Source organism: Mus caroli, unplaced genomic scaffold (assembly GCF_978045245.1).
Source record: "Mus caroli unplaced genomic scaffold, Mus_caroli_1 scaffold_1, whole genome shotgun sequence".
Taxonomy (NCBI): domain Eukaryota; kingdom Metazoa; phylum Chordata; class Mammalia; order Rodentia; family Muridae; genus Mus; species Mus caroli.
In genome coordinates, this window is record NW_028227256.1 from 190681494 (window position 1) to 190703602 (window position 22109).

General features: G+C 40.6%; 1 protein-coding gene across 5 annotated transcripts in view; it reads right to left on the reverse strand.

The window, feature by feature from the left end:
• Window positions 1-597: 597 nt before the first annotated feature.
• Window positions 598-22109, reverse strand: part of Syt14 (synaptotagmin 14) — a 145502-nt gene continuing 123990 nt past the window's right edge. For 3 of the 5 annotated variants that reach the window (XM_085844001.1, XM_021173063.3, XM_029477504.2), the window contains 3 exons: window positions 13099-13288; window positions 10201-10257; window positions 598-8971 (listed from right to left, as the gene is read on the reverse strand). In XM_085844001.1, coding sequence (XP_085700127.1) covers window positions 8658-8971; window positions 10201-10257; window positions 13099-13288 — 561 coding nt within the window. In that variant the 3' untranslated portion in view covers window positions 598-8657. The remainder of the gene's footprint in view (window positions 8972-10200; window positions 10258-13098; window positions 13289-22109) is intronic. The other 2 variants (XM_021173070.3, XM_029477510.2) reach the window with 1 other exon arrangement.

A 22109-nucleotide genomic window follows, 5' to 3' on the forward strand; every position in this document is an offset into this window, starting at 1 on the left:
ACAAGGAATTCTGACAGGACAGAACAGCAAGCTTGACCAAGAGCCTGCTTGTAAAGACAGCATAGTCAGGGAGAACAGGAATAACCAGACACAGAACCAGCAGAGAGCACAGAGAAACACACAAAAGAAAGCAGCCATTGAAGGAGAAATGCTTTCCGCAGATGGCACCAGAAAAACAAACAAACAAACAAAAAAAAACCCCAAAAACCAAAAAACAAAAATGTCTGTGCACCTGTCCCCGTTTCAGGGATGTACAGATCGGAGACATTGTCACTGTTGGAGAGTGCAGGCCCCTGAGCAAGACTGTCAGATTCAATGTGCTCAAGGTCACCAAGGCTGCTGGCACCGAGAAGCAGTTTCAGAAGTTCTAAGGGGACTCTGGCCAATGCCCTAGAACAAATAGAGATATTTTACAACTTACCAAAAAAAAAAAAAAAGCAGAAATATTAGAAGAAAACAGAGGAGACAATCTCTGTGACTGTGGTTTGGTTATGAATTTTAAGATAAAGCATCCAAAGTGTAACCCATGAAAGAACAAGAGGGATACTGTGAACTTCATTAAAGTCACGACTTCTGCTCAGTGAAAGTCACTGTTCAGGACATCCACCACCCAAGAGAAAAGTCATTTCAGAATACTAAAGGCTTGGTAAAGGACCTGACAAAGTACACAGAGAACTGCATCATAGTACCGCAAACACACACAGCCACACATAGAGACACAGACAGACAGAGACACACAGACACACAAACACACACGCACACACAGACATACACACACACACATGCACACACTGACACACACACACAGAGACACAGATAGACAGACACACACATACCCCTCTGTGCATCACTAGCAGGAAACTGCACGTTATTATTGAGAGATACTCACCTATTGCAATGACTAAAATCTAGAAGAGTGACAAAATCAATGGCTTGCAGTGCTGCAGAGCAGTAAGAACTTTATATATTTCACATAAAATGGCTACAGACACATAGGACTTCTGAGATTTTTCCATACCATGATAAAATCATGAAACTGACTTTCTCAGACATCCAGCCTGTTGAACCGATTCATGACTGTTATTTGTCCCCCTTTGTCTGGCATTTAAGGACTCCACATTTAGTGATCTGTACTTTCATAATTCATCATCATGCAACATCCAAACAAATATTTCACATTTTTCTAAGGTCTTAAAATTTAAAATTGGCAACAATTCTATTTTCAAATAAGAAACATTATGGAAATAGGATAATTTTGGGAATGAAGAGTTGACTTAAAATTTTGTTTGGCATGCTGAAGATCAAAGGAGGTACAAGCAACTTGCAACTAAAATGTAACCCTCAGAATAACATTTTATGATAGTAAATGAATCTTTTAGTAGCAGAAAATGATAACTTACCAACTTTCTAGCAAAACTCCAGAAGTGTTGTTTTTCTGCTGGAATTTCACCCTTAATATATTGTAATTCTTTGAAAATAGGAAGTCATGACTCATATGAAAAATTTTACCAAGTACCAAATAAGTAACAAATCATCCCTAATTGAGCATCGCTTAGAATTCAGAAACTTTTTTTTTTTGAACACAGATAAGTAAGCAAATCCTTGGAGTGGGAGAATTAACCAGTGGACTCGAGGAAAGGATACAAACTACTTTCCTGTGGCTGGAGATCACATTATGGATACATTTATTTTGAGCAAAAATGCATTTTCATTGTGTTTAGCAGCAACAACTCCTTATTAAAACAAACAAACAAACAAACAAACAAACAAACCAAAAGAAAGAAAGACTGGAAACTAGACCAAGTAGGTGCTGTGTCAAAAGCCAAAGAAAAAAGCAAAGAGAAAACAAAGGCTACTTAGTTGCTGGAACTCAAGGTTCAAAGTTGGACCTAAGGTGAAGTAGCTTGCTGAACTTCTGTCAGACTAAAGCACCAGACGCTTATGTATTTGTGAAACTGGTTGTTACTGGCTGGAAACAAACAGACAAGGTAATGGGACATGAAAGAACCTAAATTCAAGATCTTTGGTAGACAATAGACTTTATACTATTGTCTTTAGAAAAAGGTCTTGTTAAACTGGGATCCAAGGACGATAAGGACAGGCTCATGCCAAGAAAAGAGAAAGTTGGGTAATGGGATCGATGCCACATTCCAGCTAAGGGCTCAGCCTGTTAAAGCAACTTTTTCCACTCTTGATTTATATGAACTTTTCAAGGAGTCATTAAAAGTGTTTGCCTGGAGTCTATTTTTTCTTTTGAGGTTAGATCTGACTCGTGGTGAAGAAAACATGATCCAGATAGTTTGACAGCACATGTGACTCTTTTCAGACATGATCCTGGGAACAAACAGACCCACTTGATTATTTCTGTATGTAAGTGACATTGGCCCATTGTGTATAACAGTCATAGTAACACTTTTTTGCCAGTTTGAATTAGGGCTGAGTTTTATGAATCATCATCTAACATGCTGGATGTTTATCCACTCCACTGAGTACTAAAATGGAAACAATTTTTGTTTTCACATAAATGTGAAGAAACGTAACATTTAATGCACACAAAAATTTATTCTCTGGAAAACTGGACTGCCATTAAAATCTCCTTGGACTGGTGTAGTTTTAACATTTTACACACAGGTCAGCAATTTTTTAATGTAATACAATTATACAAAAGGAAAAAGGCACCGCGACAGTCGGTGTAGAGTACAAAAGAAGGTATGAGAGTTTAAAGGCAACAGACGCGCAGCGTGACTCCAACGACACAAAGGGGGTTCAGCCGTTCACTCTACAAAATGATGGCTCACACACTCATCAGCTTCTGTTTTGACCAAGTGCATATAAATATGTGATAACAACACAGCACTGCTGATGACCACATGGACATACTATGTACATGGACATACTATGCACATGAGCAAAGTCCATTCATGGGTGAAAGTCACTATCAAACAGGTCAGACACAGTTGAGACCAAAGGAAACACCCATGGGCAGCACGTCTCTTCAGGTTGGTTGAGAATTCTGCTCACAGAGCAGTTAAACATCATCACTCAGCTACACCTATTATTAGAAAAATAAGTACGAAAGCTCCGTAGAAACTAGACTATTCAGGAAGCTTCTTGCCTCAAAAACTCAAAGAAAGGAAGAGAGGAGGGGCTGGGGGAGGAAGAGAAGGAATACCGAATAAAAAGATCCACTGATTGAGTTTTCCTATAAAAAGTACATTATTTTTGAGAAGCAATGCCCCAGAGTAGTGACGAACCTCTTGGGTCTTAGAAAAAGACTAGATCACAACACTTATCAGACTAAACAGATCGTAGCTCCAGCGCTGAGAAACAGAGCCGATATACTTGCTTATTTCGGAATTCGGGTATAAGTCTAGCCAAGTTTCTGGGACATGGCCAGCACTGCCAGCTCAGGCAAAGGCTATCACCTTCATATCAGCTCTAAAGTTCCTCAGAATTGCTATATTGTTTTCGCTAAAGTTATTGTAGTATAACTATGTATAAACACAAAAAATTAAATTATAAAATACGTTACTACTACAGTTTTTCTCTTGGTAAACTCAAATTATTTGGAAGTATCACCACACATGTCTAGCTGTGCTTGAAATAATCACTCATAACACTTGAGTACAGTGTCAGTACACTTGTCAAAATTGTCCTCATTTCCCCCGGCAAACAAATGTTGGTGCATTATGGGACATATTAATATCCTCAGTATTTATCCAACAAAGCTGCCAAAATGTCATCCTCACCTTTAAAAAGGCCTTCCTCTGACTTTATAAAACTTCGGTTTTATAGTTTTGGAAATTGTGTTAAGCAACCTGAGAGAGATCGGAAGGAGAGAATGTGATAGAGGCTTGCTTCCTCATAGATACCCAGAGACTACAAACCTTCCTACCACCACATCAAGACTTAATCTATGGGCACAGAATCTGCTGCCAACAATTGCAGATAAGAAACAAAAGTATTATTTCCCAGTACTGCCCAGCTAGGATTTCCTGGGGAACTCATTCAGATCTAGACCCTCAGACTTTCCTCTATACCAAATGAAACAGAATCTCTGGCTAGAACCTGGACAGAATTCTTAGGTATATTACAACTTGGGAGCCACTGTCTGTGTTTAATAAAGGGGAGTTTGATGGGAGTCAAAACAGTATTTTTTTTTCTTGTCTTCTAATAGAACTCACCATGTAACTTTCCTACTCAACCCCAATGCCCTGCACATGCCTCTCTCTACACCTCATATATTACAATGAAAGACACCACCCGATGCTGTCTCAGTACATCAAAATACAAGATGAGGGAAGACTGCCCATCCAACCTGTAGCCTCTTCAGCAGCACATGGCACACAGCTGGGGTCCTCATACATATACGTTAGGAGAAAAGGAAACCTACTCAGTAGACAAGGTTCACAGAAGACTTTCACAATGGTAGTGTTGATTCTACCATAGAGACTTTACTCATCAGCATTTGCTGTGTGCCTCCTATTCGCCAAAGGGCTCATAAAGACTCTAGGACGTAGTAATCACTAACAATGAAGGGAAAGAGGGTAGGTGGGAATCTTGTCTAATATTAGCAAACTTTAACAAAAGAAATATAAACAAACTTGGGTAAGTGTGCTCAGGAAGGCAACGTTCTCTCCTCTGACCCCTGACACAAGTATAGGTTATCAGACATCCCGTCATTTCACAGCATAGAAAGGTGTACACAGGCAATGGAAATACCGTGAGTTAATATATCTTCAGAATCTAAGTACAGTGTAGACACAACAAACAGATCCCAAGTCCTTAAATAAAAATACAAACTATGATACCGAAGTATGGTTTGTGTCCTGAGAAGGCAAGCCCCCTGCACTGTCTTCTCTCTTTCCCAGCTCTGTTCTCTTGGGCCTCTCTCTGCCATTCAGATAAGCTGGGCAGGAATTGCCCAATATGATGCTGTTCCTCTCACCCGTAATAAACTGGGTTAAGATACAATGCGCATGAGTGGATTTGGAGCAATCCCAGTTCTACTGGGTTTTCTTAAGAGGGGGCAGCCTTAGGGGGTCAGCTCAGCTTCTCCATGCAGCAACTTCCTCATGAATAAAACACTGATGGTGTTACTTGCCTCTTCATATTTTGTGAGTCACATAAGACAGTACATTCTTGTGTTAGCGCTTTACTAAGTTACGGCTGTAACCATCATCAGTACTGTCAGTGTGGAGGGTACAGCCTGTGGCTTTAAGGTGCTTTACCACATGCCTCATCTTGTTTTAGTATCATTGGCTGGCAACAATGATACTGATGGCCACGTGCAATTGACAGATGAAGAGAAGAATCTTGGCTTATAAAGAAAGTAAGAAAAAGAACCTGTGAAGAACAACTAGCAATGTGATTCTTTTCCTATGGAATTCTTCAGTCTATGGAGGTAAATAGTAGCTTTATGCAAATGAACTTTGTGTTATTTCTATTAATACCTGATCAAGAATTAAAAAAAAAAAGCTGGTGACCACTGGGCTTATACCACTTCAAACAGCTCACCTATCTCTTAGTCCCTTCATAAAATTGTGATACCATTTGTATTCCTTGTTGCCGAGAAAATCCTAGACTGTCTCTACTTCCCTACTGATGCATTCGCATTCCCAGGCCCTGGCTATACTCCCAGTTTGTGGAAGCAGCAGTGATTTAGCAGACAGAGCTGGGTTTTGCACAGATCAGATCAGACTCCCTGCCAGGGCCCAACTTTGCAATGACAGCATAGGTATCCAGGCAGCTTAAGTATTTTCTGTTTCTTTAAACATGGCCTGATAGCTACTTTTGTCAGTGAGAACAATGCTACTGAAAACTCATCAATGTGCAGTGAGATGATATGCAAGTGTATTTCAAACAGAAGGTGGCTAGTATTCAGGCACCAAGATGCAGAAGCTTCTGAAAGGCTGGACAATACTGCACTTCTGGACAGTGATCAACAAACTGCGTCAGGAAAGTTCAGAAACTAGGCTCTTGAATAACCATATACCAGTCGGTTGTGGAATCTGGACATTTCATTTGACTTTAGCAGAATAATAAGGGTGTAGACTGTCATTTTCAAGTTCCCAAGTTAACATCTGTGGCCCAGATAATTTGGAAAAGTATTTGTGTTAAAGCACAGGAGAGAATAAGTTGTATACTTGCTTTATATGCAGCAGAGTGGCAGCATTTGGCTACAAACCTAGTATCACATTTAGAAGTTACACAGAGAAGAAAAGCAGCAATCCACGATCAGTGGAAATGCCTTTCTAGTCAGTTATGTGAAAAGGCAGGACAGCCTCACCTTTACATGTGCACAGCATGCTACATGTGTAGTTATATGCACATACATAATTTATAATCATTGAGGACTTGGCAAATGGGATAGGGGGGGCTTTTCCCAATGTTAAAGAAGACTGAATCGATTTCCAGGCCATATATGAAGTGATACTTACACCATGCCAGATACCCCTGAGGATCTTTGGGAGTATACAGAGTTCTGGGTCCACTCTGTAGGAAGGAGGTTTAACAAATAACAGATTTTTCTCTCATCACAGTGAAAGCACCAGGTTGGTCTTATAATGTCCAATTGAGCTTTGTTGCAAAATAGACCAGAGACTTTATTAGGAAGACAGCAGCTGTTAGCCATGCAGGCGGTTGTTTCAAAGCCAGTGAAGGCTCATTGGAGCATCAAATGCCTGTACCCAATTTTCAGTGTAACCTATATCCTGTTCACATTTTGCCTCACTCTGTTCTTCAATAACACTTAAAAAAAAAAAAACAACTATTTTGCTTTTTGTTCATGTTTTAATTTCTAACCAAACTCACTTTATAACAAAGCAATTCTGAGAAGTTCACTAATGGAAGGATAGAAGGATGATTTTTCTTTTCTTTTTTTTAAATGTAACTTTGTAACATAATATTTTGGTGGTACAGTTATCACTCTGTAGCCCAGAAAGGCCTGGAACTATGTAGCCCAGGCTAGCCTTAAGATCACAGCAATCCTCCTGCCTCAGACTCCCAAGTGCTAGGATTACAGGGATGAGCCACTTTGCTGGGCTCTGAAACTTCCATTTTAAAACTAACTCTGTGCATCTTACTTGCATTTTCTTTTCCTTAAAATGCTGAGCTTGAAAGTATAAAGTTGCCTTCTTTTAAGCTAAAATTATAGAAGTTCACGGTCTTTTGGACTCTTTAAGGCCTCTCAGCACTGCCACATTTTAGTAAGTCCGTGCACGACACGACTCTGCTAGTTTGTACTGATGAGTTCTAGTTCACAGTAACAGTCCAAAGCGCTCAGCTGGGGTTGGAACCGAGATAGAGCTTTTCACTAATTGGTAAATAGTATGCTTTTGTCTAGTTTAACTAGAAATGAGAAAGAGCAAAAGGAAACTATTTTCATGTATACAAAACGGACTCTATTAGAGTATATGCATAAAATTTTGTTAAAAAAGAAAATTAAAAAGAAAATAGCTTACACTATTTCCAGTTGACCTGTAGTTTCTAAATATGAAAACACGACAGGGAAACGCTTGCAGTGTGGAGGCCAGCACAGTACATGGCCCTGCTTCCTGTAGAGTAGGGCAAGGCCATGGGACTGCCAAGGAGCTTCATACCTATGAGTGCTGAAGGCCAAACCCACAACTATGGCTTCCCAGCAGTGTAAGCAAGGTCAACTTGCATGGAAGGCACAGGGTGACGTCATGCTGAAGACATTACAGGCACAGCACAAGTCACTGGAGCACAAGGGATCTCAGAGTGATTTTAAGTAGAATAAAACTGAGAGCCACAAAGAAATGGGAGTGAGTGAGGAAGGACTCCAGGATATTCTGTTTTGAATGGTACCTGTTTTACTCCTGTTGGAGACTAGATTCTTGGAACAGATAATCAAGATTCCTTTTAACTAGAGTTGTCTTCCAATTTCAACAGCTCTCTACTGTGTCTGCTGCATTGCACAGCTGTAAAGACTGACCACTGAAAGCAATTCCAAATGACAGCTCTGCTCTTACCATTTTCTACTCTGGAACACACGGTACATAAAGGGCTTGAACGTAAAGTTATGAAGTTCTGCAGTACAGCCATAAAGGTTTGCAAGGGACCATAATGACATGGTCTCTTTGGATCAGAAAAAACAAAGGAGGTAAAGAAACAAATGTCAAACAAACCAACCTTAAACTACCCTTCAGGGAATTTTGCACTTGTCTTAGTACTATGAAGGCTGAGGCACAGAGAGAGCATATCTGAAATGAAAGTATCATTAGTGTGAGTGAGCTTTCTTTCACCTTGAGACAGGAGTGCTCACTGAGATCCACCCAAGGACTGGCCATAGGAATGCCTCATGGACAGCATGTGGGTGATGATATGTAGTGCTGCAATGGAAACTCTGGTTTAAAGCCACAACCTCCATGGAATTCCTAGCTCTTTCACTAAGAAAATCAAGTTCAAATAAAGAGTATGCAATTCAATTTCTGGAGGGCTGCTGAACATTAAGGACACAAGTTTCTTGGTTTCTCATGTGAGCTCGCTCTACCAGAGACAAAGCTTCCTTCCCCTCAGGCAGCACTGGACGGTCTCTCGCTGATGTGAAGCGTTGTGGTAGGGTGTTGAAGAGGACTCTCCAGGGAACGGCTCCTCTGAGGCAGTGCTGGGCTTGCAGCCATCTTCCGACTTCCTCAGGACTCCAGCAGTGCATGCCACCTGCACACTTGCTGTCCCTTCGACTCCTTCATTGCAGTCCAGTGTCTGAGCTCCTCCTCCCCAGAGCTGTTCAGACCTAAGGAAATCCAGCCTATCATCTCCTTCCTTTTCATGCTCCGCCTGTTATACACAGACAGTATCAGAGTCACGTCAGAAAGCTGAAACAAGGCCACTTGAAAAACAAAAGTTTCCTTGTACACCGGATTTGGCTGCCCTCTGTGGGTGGATGTCTTGCATTTGGACATCTCTTGGCCCATGGAATTCAGCAGTGTTAACTTAACATATGTATCTGAAGGAAGAAAACCAACACACCACAAATATCATTTGAAACAAACTGACAGTTTTCTTATGATAAATGCCAAAACCAGGTAGTTACACTTTATAAGGATATGGTGTATACCATGTTTGATGGAAACTCAACTAACTCAATTTTGATGTAAATACTTACTAAATATATAACAAGTACAGAGAATGCTAAGTAGGCTGGAAATACTTGGGTAGTAGTAATGGCTTAGCTTCACTATTTTTCTAGGAATGGAATTTAAAGGTATACCTCATAATCCTTCCTTCCCTTCCCGCCCCTCACTGCCCTCCCACAACCTCCCCTGCCCATCACCACCCTAGTCACTCCACTAAGCGGGACATCATAGCATTAATAGACACTTAGCAAGCTCAATTAGCCACAACACTACAGCATTCCACTGTGTTCTCAGAGAGTAGGAATAAACAAACAAACAGAAATGAAGGCAGATGGCGAGGAGGAAAGGAGGGAGACAAGAATGCAAAGGTGACATTGAAACAGCTTAAGATGAAATGTCAGAAGAATCTCTGCATGGATGTGGTTTTTAAATATATAGCGAAACATTTAAGGGTCCCAATGAAGCCAAATGCCTTAAGGGGTCAACATTTAGCAAACCAAGGAAAATTTACTTCTGGTTTCATGCAAGAGTACATTTAATGTGCGTTTGGGGAGAGTAAGTTAAATACTATTGGGTTTCTTTCAGGCATAATTTAATGTAAAATTTTAAAAATTGTATTTTAATTATTTTCATCTATTACAAAAATACTGATATGATGTTAAGTGTACAAAGTGAAATGTAACACTTCAAGGCCTTTTGATATGGAACATATATCCTCACTTTAATAGACTTTTCAAGTCTGTTAGATTCATGCAAATGATCTCAGCATGTTGATCCATCATGTGTACTTCATATCAAAATTTCAAATAATTTCAAAGATAATTGCAAAGATCTCATGAAATACGCATTTCTATGATAAATCAAAATACGAAGAAATAAAAAAATTATTTTAAAAAGTTTTGCTCATTTGTTGATATTCTGAATACCATCATCCATAATCAGAGATAAAGTCTAAGTTAGTTTTATTTAAAATACCACAGATAAAAATGTGCATTGTTTTGGAAACCAACATGGTGGACAGTCTCACTGCTGGCAAGTTTTAGGGCATTTTGTTTTTGCATGAAAAGACAACATCCAATTAGCCTCTACAGGAACTCACCTCGGATTATATAAACCTGTCCACCTATCAAGTGTTTTAGACAACAGAACAGTCCATCTGACAACAGGGGGTGGAAAGCAGTAAAAGAAATAATGACCAGATGTCAATCGTTGGGTGAAAGAGGGTCAAAGGTCAGAATTAAAGAGGAAACACTGTGCACTTGAGTGGAAAAACATAAAACTTTAGCATTTTAATCCAGGGAGAGGGTTGAACAAAGGGCTGTTTTGTAAATTTCATGGAATGAAAAAAAAATTACCATCATTGTGTAATCTTGAACAAAAATTACACCGTTTTCAGAGGGGGATATATTTATAATGGTATCTTCTTCGTCTAAAGCACATTGAACATATAGAATCATGCAAGCTACCAGGCTATAAAGGATCAAATACAATCATTACAGGGTCACTGTTAGTTATTGTGCTACATTTTAATGTTACCCATGCAATATTCAGTATTTGAAATATTCTGATTACTTCCAATAGAATCAAGAATTCAGTTATGTAAATGAAATACAACTATCAGAATACTTGCTTTTGAGTACTGCTCCTGTTTCTTGGGGGGAGTTTGAGTTTATATGGCTTACAACAGTTCACAGCTTAGACCCTACTTGTCAATGAAGGGCTATCATCTTCCATTTAGGACATGATGGTACAATTGTCTTAAATTCTGCAAATATCTTTTCTTACATGTCATTTATAAACGCTTTACCTGCATATCATTATTTTAAAAGTTGGCTTTATTTACATACTAGTGACTTCCTAGCTAACACCACTAATCAAGCTGCAGTTGAAGGTCTAATTCTAAACTAATGGCAGCTGCTGCCGTTCTTTTCATGCTGTAGGTGTCCATCAGGCTTCACATGTTTACCACGTAACCTTGCCTCTTGCTCCGTTTTCATCCTGTCTCCTTGTTCTCTCTTGCATATCATCATATCACTTCACTCTGCTACTTTTTGATATGTGTCTAATCAAGTATTTGTCAAAAATTATTGAGCTGCCAGCTAAAGTCAGCCAGTACTCCCACTGTGACCCCAATCTCTGCTCTGTCTTCAGCTGGTGCCCAGGGTGATCCCAAGGTCTCTTCTGTCTCCAGCTGATGCCCCAAGGTGACCCCCAAGCTCTGTTCTCTCTCCTGCTGCAGTGTGACCCCAAGCATGGCTCTGCCTCCTGCTGCAGTAAGACACTGTCTTGGCGTCTGTGACTTGTGGTCAGGTGTGCACGCCTGTGGCTGTCATGACCTCATGAGCTCATCTGTCTTCACCTGCAAATCTTACTCAGGTTCTCTCCAGCCCTCCATGGAGAGATTCTCAGGGTGTTTGGATAAAGACAATCAAGCCAGACTCTCCAGCCTGTTTGTTCTCAGAATGTTCTTTCTTTCACACACTCAGTTTTTTCTTTGAAACGAGAAACTGGATGGTACTAATTCTACTTTTATGTACCCTTTTCAGGTCTGAGTCTCAGTTACCCTGTAAGACCTTAACTCTACCTATTAAGAAACAGACTTGTGGGGTCAGACCATTTGTCTATGGGGATTTTTTTTTCTCTTTAGATTTTTCTTTTTAACAATCTCATTTTTTTGTGTGTGTGTATTGGTGTTTTGCCTACATGTATGTAGTGTGTATCTGGTGTCTGTAGAGGACATAAAAAAGCATTGGATTCCCTGGAACTACAGTTCTAGATGTTTTGGATCCTGGGAATTGAACCTGAGTTCTCTGTAAGAACAGCTAGGCTTCTTAACTGTTGAGCCATCTCTCCAGCCTTGCCTTTCAGACTTCTCAATTTAGGGACAGGCACATTCTACGATGTATAAAGTAAGCTTGCCAACATTTCTTGCTACAAATCGACTATCTTTTTATGATGTTTCATCTGCATTGATAATGAATTTTATGGCATTTAAAAGCAAAGTTAATATAAAGAATAGGAAAAGTTCTCCCCTATGCTTGGCACTCTGAGTAAGCGTGTATTAAGAAAGTCTCTGGGAAATCTGAAAACAAATTTAAGCTATTAATTATTTACAATTTCCTTTCAAAGCTTTAGTCCAGGTCATGAACATGTTTAATTTACAGAAATACAGAGAAGTTATTCTGTTGCCCATTTAGGTCTGGCTCACAGCCATCAACAGTTCTGGAGTGGAGTAGGGACAATTTCTCTGCACTTCCCAAACTTACTCTCATCCTCAGTACACAGAGATGTTAGAGGAGAAGAGAGAGACAAATGGGCTTCACTCCCACAGACCACCCCCAATCACCTAGGCCAACCGCTGTCCTGATTTTGTTTGTACTGGGAAGGGAGGGAAAAGGCTTGCTAGCTTGTGGAGCGATGTTTTTCATTTGTTTGTTTTGTGTAGGATAATAAATTTTCCTTTTTATGGTGCTGGTGATAAAACTCAGGGACTGTACATACTAAGCACATGCTGTACCACTCAATTACATTGGTAGCTCCTATAATTTCAAAGGAGAACAAACTGTGAGGAACTACTTTCTTCATGAGGTGTTAAGGATAAAGAAGAGAAATACAGAAGTAGTTACACTAGTTCAGAGTATTGCACGCAGACAGAAAACAAAACATTAATCTTTAACTAACAAAAGCTATATACTTTTCTGTTAATATTGTGAATAGTAGTTACTTTTAAAAACCCTGTACTTCTTCTGGCATTAAAAGATAATGGCTATGATAGGGATAATTTATTCTGCAGACACTATGAAAAATTAAAATTCCTGTCACCATACAATTAATATTTTGGGTTTCACATTTTCCTCTTCCCAAATGACTGGAAATAGAAAACACGAAACAGATTGGCTGATGATTCAGTGTTTCATTGTGGTTGGTTAAGACTAAAATGATGTGAGTCCCCTAAGTGCCGAAAACATTAAGATAAAAATAACTCTTTTTCACTCACTGGGTGGTCTGTTTGCTGCCAGGTTTTTGAAGTGGCTGCCTTTGATCACTTCTGCCGATAGTCTTCCAGTGGTGGCATTGTAAAGGAGCCCAATGAGGATTTCTGGAACAGAGCCATGTTGAAGAGACTGACAGGAGGATGTACTGTCACCACAGGATGCCTCAGACAAGCTCACCTGAGAGTCACAGCCCTGTAGAGCAAATATGAAAGTGTTATAGTATTTTACAAAACACAGATTATAAAGTGTATTGTTGGCTGGGTGTGGTGGGGCACACCTTTATCACCAGCACTCAGGTGGCAGAGGCAGGTGGACCCTCTCTGGTCTACACAATAAGCTACAGGCCAGCCAGAGCTATGACCACCAACTCTACAACAAACAAAAGCAGTAAAATGGCAATGCTGTGTGTATTGAAGTTATGTCACTAGAAAGACAAGGACGGAGGTGCACAACATGCTCCCACACACTCAATTACAAGTAGTCTGTAGACATTTCAGTCAAGTAATAGACGGAAAATTTTCCATATTCCTACATATCTGTAGACAAATCAAAGACACTTCTTTTAAAACTCTCTTTATTCATATCTATCTACCTGTCTACCTACCTGCCTATCTACCTATCTATCATCTATCTATCTATCTATCTATCTATCGCATGTGTGTATATATGCACACACAAATGCATGTGACCAGTGTGTATGTGAAAGTTAAAGGACAGCTAGCAGGGCTGGTTTCTCCCTTGAACATGTGGGTTCCAGGGATCGAACTCAGATCATCAGTGTTGGCAGCAAGTATCTTTACCCACAGAACCATCCTAACAGCTCAAGCAATTTCTTCAGCTTACACATGGTAATGAGGTATTTTCTGAAGCTAAAAGACTGTTTTATAAGAGCTATCAATCTCAAAACATAGATGTGAATTTATTTACATTAAACATCTCAACTATATTCTTAAAGACAAAGATTGGCACGTGTAGATAAGTAAACAAAACTATCTGCCACTTTACGGCAATATTGAAAACAGAGAGGCAGAAAAGCAAACAAATTGTAGACTTTTCTAGGCATGCAATAACCAAAAAGAAAACTGTTGTAGCTGTGTGTCCGTTTCCTTGGAGACAAGACTATCACGGAAGGTAAAGAAGTACACTCAACAATGACGACACATTCAGTTTCTAGGAAACTGAAAAGTCCAAGATTCATGTGCCCCTTATAATGTGGGCTAAAGACACAGAAAGCAAAGACCCGATAACTCTAATGAGAAACAGACTCTCTCAGGTGGCACAGCGGCACATTTCCCTCAGGGACTGAATGGATGAGCAGGAGAGGATGTGAGAGACTTACACATCATAGAGGTGAGCTCAAGCTGAGGACACCACACAGCCACCCAGCAGTGCAGCAATGCACAACACAGCCACCCAGCAGTGCAGCAGTGCACAACACAGCTGCCTAGCAGTGCAGCAGAGGCCTTCCTTACAGTAACAAGCAAGTAACAGCAAAGCTCAGAGGAGGGAAATTCCATAGTGTACTTTTTTGACCAAATAGAAATACAATACCTATAATATATTTGAATATGTTCTAAGCGATTCTTGAAAAACTAAATAGTAATGAGAGTAAGATAATAAACTAAAATGGAAAAGACTAACAAAAATGGATAAATCTCTGGAAATGCCAACAAGAGAGGGAGCACACTGTGTATTCTACAGACCATGAGTTCATAAGAGAGCAGCACAAACAACTCCCAACAAATCTGAAATTTGAAGATTAAACGTGTAGTTAAAAAGATTTTTAAAAATAAAAACACAAAATAAGACATTTTAGCTGGGATAGCTGGTGAACTTTAACTGGTGATAATCCTCTCCCCACACTTTCAGACAGGAAAGAGGAAACAAACCTTAACTCCACTTGTGTTATGACTCTAACACACCCTTAGAGTTAAAGCTTAGGAAAGACATAAAAAGGGCACAACACAGGACTCACTCATTTATCAATCTAGATTTACAGTGCCTAAAGAGAGTGTTAACAAAACAAACATACCAATGCACAACATACCACACTTTACAAATAGATCTGCACAGGGTGTGTGTGTGTGTGTGTGTGTGTGTGTGTATGTGGGGGTGGGGGAGGAGGATGGAGCTAGAGCATACACAAGGCACTAGGTTCAGTCTCCAGCACCACATATGCCAGGTGTGGTGGCACATACCTGTAATCTCAGCCCTCAGATGGTAGAGGCAGAAAGATGAGAAAAAGTCAAGGCCACTCTTGTTTGCATAGTGAGCTCCAGGCCACCCTGGCATACATGAGACCCAGTCTCAAAAATTTTCATAACTTGTTTTCCCTTTGAAACTGTTAACCATTCCTAATTTCTGTCACCACTCAGTAGGTTAGAAATCACAGCGAGTGAAGGTCCTAGCCTTAATAAACAGCAACAAAGTAAATTAAAGCCATCATAATATTGAAGAGGTCAGCTAACTAAAGACTGTTGGAAAATTCCGCCCGGCCCCAGAACATGAGACCCTTCCAGAAGGAAAAGGTTGGTGGAGCAAGTAGGCCTGAAGGGAGAGGCTGGAGCCTCTACTACTTCATTACCAATCAGTTTAAAGGGCGCACTGTTCTGTCAATAATATTGTGTCTAGTTACTGATGCTCTATTCCACCCCTGGAAACTATAAAGACTCCCCAAATGGGCTTCCCAGAATCACCACCTCTCCTTTGGGTGCAGGATGACCCCAGAGCGCTGGAACAATAAATTCGTCTTGCTTTTGCATCGATCCCCAGCTCCACATGGCTCCCTCAGGGGGTCCCTGGTAGCTAAGGCTTGTCAGAGTCTTACATTGTAAGATGAGTGGGTAAGCCTGTCTAATATACAAAAGTACAAAGGAAATTTGAACAAATCCACAGAAGAACTGCAGTTGCACAAAAGGTGAAATTTGAAAAAAAATGCAAATACATCAGCAACACACCTGAAAACAAAATTTGTAAAAAGGAGCATTTATAGACATGGGCATGGTGGTTCATGCTTGTACCCCAGTACTGCAGAGAAGGTTGAAGCAGGAGAACTTCAGGTTTCAGATTTGCTTGGTCTATACAGTGAGTTCTGCACTAGCCAAGGCTACATCGTAAGATCTTGTATCAAATGAAAGAAAACAAGCATAAGCATTAACTGCAGCTTAAAACATAAGATATCCAGAATGAACATAATGCGTGGAATGCTATCCTGAAAGGCATCTGAAGAAAACATGAGCATTGCCAAGCAAATGAAAAGTGTCTACCAGAGAAGCTCACCGAACGTGTTAGAGGGTTATTTGGCAATGTTCGCCTCCTGTCATCTAATAGATTAAATATAATTCTAATAAAAATCTTAAAAAATTCTTTACAGTTCCCTAGTGTCAGTAGTTCAAACCTGGAGGTAACAATAAACACATGGGCTAAAAGAATATCTAGTATGGTGTGGACACAGAGAAGGGGAACCATTGTCTTCCTCTGGTGGGAGTGTAAGCAGATACTATAAAAAATGTCAGAGATACCTGCCCCCACACTTTTGCAGTCCCACTCCTACATATATACTCACTGAAGATGTATGCAGTGCTACCAAGAGACAAGAAAGAGTTAACGCTAGGGAGGCACTCCCCACCCAGACCAAAATGGAGTACAGACAATGGGTTTTTGGTAAGCTCATTCGATGGTGTACCTCACAGCAGTAAAAATCATTATAACATTACAAGTGTGACTCTGAAATGTTGGCCCCGAAGGTCACCTGCTCACATAAACTGTATGCACTAAAAACAAGCCCAAAGCAAACAACTCGGAGGACATCTAGCAAACTAACTCTAGTCCATTGGAAGTATGGTGGGTGGTAATTCAGTGAAGAAGGGCAAGTGATTCATACACATGCAAAATACGGTTAACTCTAGAGGGGTGTGACGGGTGATCCAGGGCAATGGCTTTGTTTTTATTTTACCTGTATATATACATTTGTGACAAATGGGTGGTATTATTTCTGCTTTTTACCCTTTTCAAAGTGTACTGGGGTTTTCGTAAGAAAAAAGGCTTAATTGCTTGATATAAGGAAAAGACAAACATACATACACAATGGTAGAATAAACATTCAGAATGTTATTTGAAGATTCCCAAAGGGACCTCCTGAGTTAGAACAGGAATAGAGGAGGGGAAGAATGAATGACATGATAAAAGAAGAATGGAAGGGGCTGGAGAGATGGCTCAGTGGTTACGAGCACTGACTGCTTTTCCAGAGGTCCTGACTTCAAATCCCAGCAAACACGTGGTGGCTCACAACCATCTGTAAAGAGATCTGATGCCCTCTTCTGGTGTGTCTGAAGACAGCTACAGTGTACTTACATATAATAAATAAATAAATCTTAAAAAAGACAGGAAGGGAGGGAGTTGAAGAGAGAGGGGTAGAGGAAAAGAGAAAGGCTACTTATTATAACAACATAATTAAAGGATTTTTAGTGCCAGAGATGGCTCAGAAGGTAGTGGCTCCTGGGTGGGAACTTGGTGATCTGAGTTTAATTCATGGACCCTAAAAGGTAGCAGGAGAAAATGACTTATGACAGCTGTCCACTGATCACCAAACACCCACTGTGGCATCACATCCACACACAGCTGTACATACACACACACACACTGCACTGTGGCATATCCACACACAGCTATGTCCATGCACACAGACATGCACTATGGCATATTCACATACAGATGTGTGTGTGTGTGTGTGTGTGTGTGTGTGTGTGTGTATACACACACAGTTACAGTTTTTAACTTTAAAACTTTTTAATATTTTTAGATAAATCTTCACATTTAAATCTACTCTTGGCTATGTAAGCAATAAAAAAGAATGAGCACACATTTCAACTAATTAATTGATCTAGCCTTCAGGAATATAAAATATTGTTTTTCAAATATACCTCTAAATCAGAATAGGAGGCAAAAGGAATATATATTTTATATTCCTAAATCATGGGTAAAACTCCATATCATTTAGTATGTTTTCTTGACAGTTGGAAAAGAAAATACAATCTTAGTTTCAATCAGGCAATATCATCACTTCTGAAAATGCTGTCAAAAACGTGCTTGAACACACTTGCTAAATTTGTTACACTAGGCTGCGGTACCAGCAGCATCTGTTAGAACAAAATGTGAACCTATGCCTGTCAGCCAGCCACACTATCTCCAGGAATGCCTGAGGGGGGGACAAACACCTCCCTGGCCATATTATCGCTGAGTGGATACCTATTGCTGTGTGTGTGTGGAGTGTGGAGATCCTCGATGATCACATTCTAGCCAAGTCAGCCTTAGTGTAACACGGATCACTTAGATCCTAGATCCTAGACAAGGCTGTCCTCCAAGGGTTCACTCTGCATTCCACCTTTAAGAAGGTGGTGAATGCATGGCCTCCATGGAAGTGGAGAGCAGCACGGAGAGTGGAGGGGCAAGGGCAGACTGCACACTGACGCTCCTCCTTCACTCTACCTTTGGCAGTCTCTGCAGACCCTGTCAGGAATTTAGAACAGGGCTTGCCTAGGTGCCAGAAACTTCAAGTGATTAACCCAGAGCCAGGTAAATTTGAACCATAATTAAGATGGTGTAAATGAGTGGTCCCACAGGCTCCCAAATGTCAAACAACCCCCATCTTGTATTAGATTTTCTTTTAATGTTTCCTTTCTTCATGAAGTGTTTTTGCCAGAGGGTGAAGGATTATTATCAGTTATGTCAGACAGATGAGTGGATTCTATATAGTATTAATCTTATCCAGAATAAATGCCCATTAACAGTGCCTATAGGCTTAACTAAACCCCCAGAATTGCCATTTGATGAGTAAGTTCCTACAGAGTAAGCATACCAGGCTTCCCATTGGCTCTAAATAGATTTCAGCTTACTTGTAACTACATTCAAAAATTTAAAGTTGAAACAGAACTGTATAATAATTACTGTAAATTTGAATAATCTGTTGAACATATCCTCACTGTGGCTGGAAGACAGCATTCAGATTCTAATTTTATTTATATATGAAAAAAAATTCATTACATAGAAAATGGGTGATGGGAGCACATAGGGTACTGCCAAGTGAAGCAAGGGTGTCGCCTGTGACAACCAGAGGTGGCTTCAAGGAGAGACAGTGAGCAGCCAGGCTGTATCTGCTAGGGACTCAGAAACACCCAAAGGAGCTAAAATGTAGTAAGAAGGAGAGCAGCTGAAGATAGTCTAAGCCTGAGTAGGGCTGGAATGGCTTCCAGTGTGCCTAAAACTGGGTGGTAGTGGTGTAATTCAGGTTTTAAGTGACTGAATGCTTAGACTGAAGAAACTCAGCTGGGCAAGGTGAAGTACTGGCTTGGGCAGAACAAGTGTGTACAGAGGAGCTTCAGGCAGTCACTGGTCCAGGCTTCAACCTGCATCACAGGGGGACCCTCACAGAGCCTGACCCATGCCAATGGTTTTTTCAGACTCTAAAACTATGAGCTAAACACACCCTTTTTCTGTACTAATGTCTTGGGTGTTGTATTATAGTAACAAAAACTAGACCAATGCAGTTGCAGGTTGGTATCCACCCCCCAAAAAATCTGGGTACTATGGACATAAGAGAAAGATATGGATGCTTGACCACTAAAGCCTGTTCAACTGAGTCATGAGCCCCTGGTTCCCTCTTACTTTTTTGTGGGGACCATTATCCATGCTCTGAGGAGGGAGATGACCTCTGCCAGGCTCCTTGCTGGGCTCAGCCTTACCAACAACCAAGCAAGAAGAAAAGATGGAACAGAGCCTGGTGACTCAGGACTGTCACCCCAGCTTCTCAGGTGGCTAAAACAGAAGGATGGCAAGTTCAAGGTCTCTGAGTTTACAGAGTGAGGGTAATCGTTGCCTGGGTAGCTTAGACCCTATCTCAATTGTGACGCACACTGTAATCTCAGCACTCTATCCTTATCTGTCCACCTTACAAATGCTGAGATTGCAAGTGTGCACCACACATTGGGCTTTTCTCACCTTAATATAAATAAATTTAAGACCAAACATTTGGCTATAATGTTCGAAGTATACTGTACAAGATGAACAATGCTTTTATTTTTTTATTGTAAATATTCTGAACTTCTGATGTGTCTTATTCTCTGACTCAGGTTTAACTCAAAAATGCTTATAATTTGTGTGTCAGGAAACAGATCTGGGTAGGGAGTGGCCTTTTACCTCATCTCCTCTACTGTGCAATTGTGTTTTAGCTTCGTGATACAGAGTTCAGCACATGTCCCATGCCCAGGTGGACTACTCCTACTGTACAGGTATTCCTCACCAAGTTATATATGGTAACACCTCTATGCCCACTCCAGGTTTTATCTGGACCTTTCATTTAAACAGAACCTTGTCACACATGACTTTCCTATTGCTTCCTCCTCCCAGTGCTTTCAAATGCTTGCACTCCTCAACCCACTGCAATATTGTTACATGTCTCTCCCTTCCCTAGAGCTTCAATACATGCAGAATAAGACCTTTCCCATTTATGTGTACCAACAACCTAGAACATCTGGCAAATATCCTGTGCACTTTAGAGGTATTAGTTGAACAATTTTCTAATTTCATTACAATGTGGTCAAAGGATGAAGTTTTTATGATAGTAGTTCATGATATTTGTGAAGAATTCCCTTGTGGTGTAGCATATGGTTGGCTTTTATGAATGTTCTGTGTATATTTTAAAAAGCACATATTTTAATATTATTGGGCAGAGGCTGGACAAGTATACATTAAGTTGAATCTATTCTGTTGCTGAAATCATCTGTGTCCTTCTTTGTGCTTTACTGCTTAACCTACCTCTGCTTCTATAGACCTTTCATTACATTTCACATATAGCATGCTTCTACTCACCACTGCCTCTATTTCATATCTTCTTTTGAGCTCAATATATTCCCTACAAATGTATGCTCTAGTTATTTTTTGAGCAATGGTCTGTGAGTAGAAGGTCTTCTGGTTGCCTGGAAATATCTGGAGTTTCCTCTCCATGAATGATGATTTAGATGGTATGAGAATGGAAGCTTCTAATCTCCCTGCACCTCTGCAGAGCCTCTACCTTCCCTGGAGCTGTTGAGAAGCCTGTGTGACTATCTGCAGCTTCCTCATATATTCCCTGTGCATATATTCCCTGGTGCAGATAGTCACACAGGCTTCTCAACAGCTCCCTCATATAATCCCTGTGCTCAGTCAGTGTTACTTCCCTTCTGTCTTTGGAACTGTATTCTTTGACTATGGTTTTCCTGGGTGTGTGACAATTTAAATATTTACTGGATATAGTACAATTGTTATCAGAAAGGCTTCATCCAGCAATTGATGGGAGTGGCAGAGACCCACAGTCAAACAGTAGGCAAAGCTCAGGGGATCCTGCTGAAAAGTGAGAGGAAGGATCGTAGGAACAAGAAGGGTCAAGGACACCACAAGAAAATCCACAAAATCAACTAAGCAGGGCTCAAAGGACTGAACTGACAACCAGGAAGCCTGCATGGGTCTGAATTCCCTATTATGCTTATATGTTATGGTTGTGTAGCTTGGTGTTCTTGTGGGACTCCTAACAGCTGGAGTGGAGGCTGTCTCTGACTCTTGGGCCTGCTATTGGGACCCTTGTCCTCCTATTTGCTTGATTCATTCAGCCTTAAGATGAGGGGATGTGTCTAGGTCTCATTGCAACTTGATAAGCCATGTTTAGTTGATATCCCTGGGAGGACTGCCCTTTTCTGAAGGGAAGGAGTGGATCTAGGTAGGAGGGGAGATGGTAGGAAGGGACTAGGAGAATAGGAGGGAGGGGAAACTCCAGTTGAGATAATATATGAGAGAAAAGTAGATACAAAAGCAAAGAAGGCTGGGGGTGGCACACACCTTTAATCCCAGCACTTGGAAGGCAGAGGCAGGTGGATGTCTTGAGTTTGAAACAAGCCTGGTCTACAAAGAGAGTCTAGGACAGCCAGGGCTCTGTTACACAGAGAAATTCTGTCTTGAGAAACCAAAAGGAGAGGAAGGTAGG